This window comes from Trachymyrmex septentrionalis, unplaced genomic scaffold, assembly GCF_001594115.1.
Source record: "Trachymyrmex septentrionalis isolate Tsep2-gDNA-1 unplaced genomic scaffold, Tsep1.0 scaffold86, whole genome shotgun sequence".
NCBI classification, from domain to species: Eukaryota; Metazoa; Arthropoda; class Insecta; order Hymenoptera; family Formicidae; genus Trachymyrmex; species Trachymyrmex septentrionalis.
In genome coordinates this window covers 44500-50380 of record NW_017306049.1, presented here as the reverse complement: position 1 = coordinate 50380, position 5881 = coordinate 44500, and the positions used below count along the sequence as shown (strand labels likewise).

The following is a 5881-nucleotide window of genomic DNA, read 5'->3' as shown; positions in this document are numbered from 1 at the left end:
ACTCTGCGCAAACTGAAAAGGAGCTTGCAGAACAGCTTGGCGTTACGCAGCAAGCCATTTCCGTACGATTACATACGATGGGAAAGGGAATTTTACAAAAAAAAGCTCAGAACTTTTTTGTACACCTAATAATAATACATGTTCATGAATATTTATGTTTATACATATGAGTATTTATAAATACTCATGCATGAACAATTTTTTACTGGAAAATAGCGACAGCGATAGAAGTAATATAATTTCGATCTATCAGATACACTAGAATATACAGATTCTTCAAGAGTCCTGCGCTATAAATAGTTTGGTCATAATAATAAAGACAAATTGTTAACGTCATATAAAAGTTTGTTTAGTATTATTTTATAGACATAGTAAAATTATAATGAAATTTAATCAAGTTATTTAAAAATGCAACGAGAATAGAGTGAAATATATAATGTAGAATTGATGAGAGAATAAAAATTTTAATTTTATGCGATGAAAGAAAATCGCAATAAGAAATTTAAAAAATCATTGGTTGCACTAGAAAAATAGTGGAAAATGCATTAAAATATAATGAACTCTCGAGATTCTAAGTAAAAGACTATAACTCAAATTGATTGTCAAATTGTATGTGTTTCTCTAGTAAACCAAGAGACATGAAAGTCGAACGCAGAAAGTGCGTCCAAACTATCGAGTCGAACATCGAACCGCGAGCCGAGCCTGCCTCCACATTCAAATCCTATACATTCCTACATCCATATTATATAGAAATGAATACAGATTCACATCAAATTTTTGAATGTGGACGAAGGTCGGCTCGCTGTTCGATGTTCGCCTCGATAATCTAGACATATCTTTATAGGGCGCAATAAAATTTATATAATTTATAATTTTAGTACTTACACTTTATACGTATTGTTCGAACGTTTTGACTTTTTTTGGAGTCATCAGTGTATAACCAATCAGTGTATCACAGTATAACATTCTTCTAAAGTTATGACACATCCTTCTTTCCAATATAGACAGTCACTAACGAATTCAAACTTGAGTGCCAGAGTTTTGTTGTAAATATGATAAGAAAGAAATTCTAAAATTGAGACATGCATTATATCAGATTCTTATTGATATATTTAAATTAACAATTGGAGAGTCACTTATCATGAAAGGAAGAGGAACGTACTTCTTCAGCTGCGCCTAATTTTGGAGACCTGTAAGAGGTCGGAATTAAAAACTTTAAAACGCATCAAAAGAGAATCGTCGGGTCGCGTACGCTTTTTCGGGACAAATTCGCGACATTTCTCTGTCAAATAGAAGCCTTAATTCGTGTATATAATATATTCGTATATATACTAGTTTCATAATTCGTTTTATTATTGTGCTTAACGATGACCTAATTAGTGATTTGCCCATGCTCTCTTTGAGCCATTTTTTGATAGGTTGCGATCACTCGTATCTGTCCTGGAAGAATCCGTGGTTACAATCGATTCGAATAGAGTTTTCCAATGGCAACTCATGTGTTTCATTCAGTGTATCGTACTTGGTCTCTGAATTATTTAAACTCGCTTTAACAGAGAAATAAATGATGCAATGCCGCGTCTAATCTTGCTATCGGAGATCGTCAAAAATTCACTGTTTATCACTTTTAGAATTCGTCATATATATAAATTCTGAAATATTCTAGGGTTCCTATGATTTTTTACTTTATTAATCTAAGAAGAAATATAAAATTTTAAAAAGTTTAACTTATTTTTCTAGAAATTGTAAAATGAATTTTTTAAATATTTCAAAATTTTGCACATGTATGAAAACTTCTAAGAGAAAATGAAAGTTTTTTTTACAAGGGAAATTACTGCAGGGAAAATACATACAGTTTTGACGATATTTGCTCCCAAAGAAAAAAAACGATGTTTCAAGAAAGTTTTATTTCTAACAACCATAATTTTACGCGAACAAAAGATAATAGTAAAAATTAATTAAGCTCTCTAAATTAAAGATAATGTTACAAAAAAACTAGGCAACTAAGAGCTAATACACAATTGTTGTTCATGTACGTTAACAAATCTTCTTTATTCTTCCACTCTACATACATATCTAATGTATATATTAGAATGGAAGAATAAAAAGATTCGTCAACGTACATGAACAACTGTGCATTAGCTCTTAGTTACCTAGTTCTTTTATAAAATTATATTTAGAACAAAAAATAGTTCTGTGAACTATTTTCACACAATGCTTCAAAATTTTCTGAATTTTTAGTGAAAAATGTCTTAATTAGTATGAAAACCTTGAGAAAAATTTTTACATTAAGATAGTCGTATATCTCTTCAGTCAATTTTGAAAATGTTTTTCTATATCTTTTATATTTTTTGAGGTATTATTCTATATTATGCATGTATACACGTCGTATATATAGATCCGATTGCACAACTGCAATTTAAAAACAATTATTATTTTTATAGGATTTCGTTGATTGGATTCACAATGACAAAATTAATATCTTTACAAATAATTGGAATATTAAAAAATGTAATCGGCTCTCCATCCTACTACAATTAAGTATTATATTTGCAGTAAATAATCTAATAGAATACTTAATCTATAAAATAGAGGAAAAATTATATTTTATGCCACCAAAATTTGTAATTGATATATGGTTATTATCACAAGAATTGAATTTAAATATCCTCCGAGATGTTTCATTCGCATTTTGCTTAGATCGTTTCGATGATCTACCACTTAATTCAATTTATGAGCTATCGAAGGATAATTTGCTTAAATTAATTGGGAATATTAATATAACATCCACTACATCTTATTTGTTTGAAGTCACAAATAAATGGATGAACTACCATAATGTAAGTACAAGCATATTATTTACAAAAGTAAAACTTTAAAAATTAAATTAGTAAATCTCCTAAATACGAGAGATGCCACTTAAGCTTCTCCTTGAGCAGCAGAACGTTTTGGATAAAATGTGTTTTTGAAAGCAGAAAAAAAGTCAATTTCCAAAAATTTACTGTATAGGTATATTTGGGATTCCTAAAAAAGAATATGAGATCAAAATTAAAGAACTTAAAACGACTGATGCAATATACCGGACTAAAATCTCTGTTATCGAAATTTTTACGTAGAATTTAAAAGATAACAAAATAACTTTTTAAAAACGTATTATTTTGTTTTTAATATGGATATTTGTGTGAAAAAGAAATAATGTCCTATGCATCATAAATCTTCCTAAATCTGTATTTTTGTATAAATATTTATCTACATTTTCCTATAATTCTAATTTTATTTCATATTAAAGATTATATTAGTACTTATACTTTTAGACACTTAGATATACATAATAAGTGTACAATGGTTTTAATATGCACTCAGGATGCACTTGTACAACCAAGAGAAAATGTTATTATATTAATCATGGAATTGTATTGTTGAATTTTATGTTAACAAGTTAAACATATAGATTTGTTTAATTGTATTATTTTGTTTTTAAAATATATATTATTATATTCATGATGCAATTCGACATGGAGTATTTTTCATTTGTAGGCACAAGTCGACACAAATATTGTTCTATATTTATTACTTACTGAACATCAACAACGATAAAAAAATAAACGATGTAATATAAGAGCTACGAACTAAGATGAATGTTGATGCTAATTATTCATCTTCCATACATATAAACATAACCATGAACGTTTTGATTCTTTCTGGGTTATTCTTAATGTAGAAATTAAAATTAATTACAATAAAACATTTGCAAACTAAATTAAACAATAAAAAGAAGAAATACTTTTACAATTATTCTCTCGCGTGTCTTATAATAAAATCCCAGTCAATATGACACTGCTAACGACTTCTCAACAGAATACAATACTTCTTGTCGAAATAAAATGATTTGTATCCACGTATTATTGGATGTAGTCATATTCTATGAGTCAGATAATAGGAAAATGTGAAAACCGTTTTGACTATTAAGAATAACTTTCGAGAACATAACTATACATAGCTACACATAAGAATAAAAATTATAAAAACGTAAAATATAAAACGGTAATTACATGTATTGTAAGTAATATAATAAAAATCAATTATTTGAGATTAATAATATAATATAATTACAAATAACATAATGATAAAAAGGATGTTTGTAACAACTTGTGTGACCAAATGGAAAGCACTCAACGTATCCCATTAGACTATCATGAAAGGAACCTAAAATAATGTTTTCCAAAAGTTCACGATACCACATGGTACGTAGGACGTAGTCATAATATTGCATTCTTTCGGCTTAACATTTGACATATGCACAGTACCGCTATATTCATTAGAAGCCAATTTTTCATAAGTTCATAAGAAGTTTGCAGTGTAATATATACATATGTAGTGGTATATACATATAGAGTTTGTGAAATAATATATAACAACATGAAACATGGTATATCATAAATTTTATAATTTCCAAATAAAACTAAGTAAAGTTTAGTATTTTAATTATCAGATTTTAAATTAGTTTATATTACCGCCGAAGAATAAACGAATAAAGGGCTAAATTCTAATTGGCTATAGCAATAAATATGTGCAAAAACACTATGTCTATTTACGTTATATTATATTCTATTATGTGTGCGTGTGTGCGTGCGTGTGTGTGCGTATTAATATATTATAATTCTATGTAATAAAATTTATTCTTGACCACTTAGAATTCTATATAATCAAATCAATTTTTTTCAGGATTTTACAATTCCTTTAGAAATCTTAAAGAATAAGGAAACAAAAATACTACACAGTATTATATCTTGTGAAGACGCTGATTTTGACAATGAAAAATTTATTCATTGTTGGGATGGTAATGATTTTTTTGAACTTACCTCATTTAAATATCCTAAAGATATTTTTAAATATTGTACTGATAAATATAATGAATTAGACGGGATGCAATTCGTTGGAAGAAGTATGTACCCTTTTTTGGATTTTATTCTGTTTTATCTAGAATAATATTATCTTATTCACATTCAATATTTTATAATATATAATTTATTTAGAGTACAATCTTTACCTGTGTGGTGGAAAATTTAACTTTACAGAACTATATAACAAAAATGTGTGGCGTTACTCCTTGATATCTAAAAAATGGTTCCTTGAGACTACGTAAGTATCCTAATGCATTCTTAAATAAATGAAAAGAGTAATAAAATAAATAGTATGTTATTTGTTAAAATAATTTCTGTAAATGTTTTAGTATGCCAATTGAAAAAAATGAGTATATGATTGCTGCGTTTGTAAAAAACAAATTAATTCTTGTGGGCGGTTTTACAAGTAACAAAAGTGTTGATATCTACGATATTTATACAGGTGATTTTATTATACAGTTATACAAAATGCATTTTATTAAACCAATATGAAAAGTATACAGATAGTGATTTACTAAACTTTATGTTATAATTCTCTAAGAAGATTATTATGTATATTTTTTTAGATTAATCATAAAATTGCTTTCATAGTTATTTATTAATTGTTGGGAATAAAAGAGTTTTTTAGAGAATGATTGTAAGAAGTCTTATTCAGTCAAAACGGACTTGACGACAACGATCGTGCTGATAACAAGTTTTGTTTTTAGACAAAAGACAGAACGGTTGTCATGGCATGAATACAATAAACGCGCGTAGCGACAAACAGAACATTAAATACAAAGATGCCGATAACTAATCGTCTGTAGCTTGCATATCAGTTATCCGCCGGGTGCCACACTTGATTGGACAAGCAATTATCTATCAATCTTCCACTTTGCGATGTCCTATCCCATAATATTCAGACATCGATTATGTGAGATTCGTTTTAATCCCTTGGTAAACATGTCCGCAGGATTTTCGTTGGATGGTACATACGATAC

General features: G+C 28.0%; 1 protein-coding gene across 1 annotated transcript in view; it reads left to right on the top strand.

Annotated features, from left to right (window-relative positions):
• LOC108755167 overlaps positions 1 to 5881 on the top strand; it is a 14082-nt gene that overhangs the window by 3668 nt on the left and 4533 nt on the right. Inside the window, exons 3-6 of the mRNA XM_018498021.1 lie at positions 2442 to 2837; positions 4723 to 4942; positions 5034 to 5139; positions 5231 to 5343. Of these exons, the coding sequence (XP_018353523.1) occupies positions 2442 to 2837; positions 4723 to 4942; positions 5034 to 5139; positions 5231 to 5343 (835 nt within the window). The remainder of the gene's footprint in view (positions 1 to 2441; positions 2838 to 4722; positions 4943 to 5033; positions 5140 to 5230; positions 5344 to 5881) is intronic.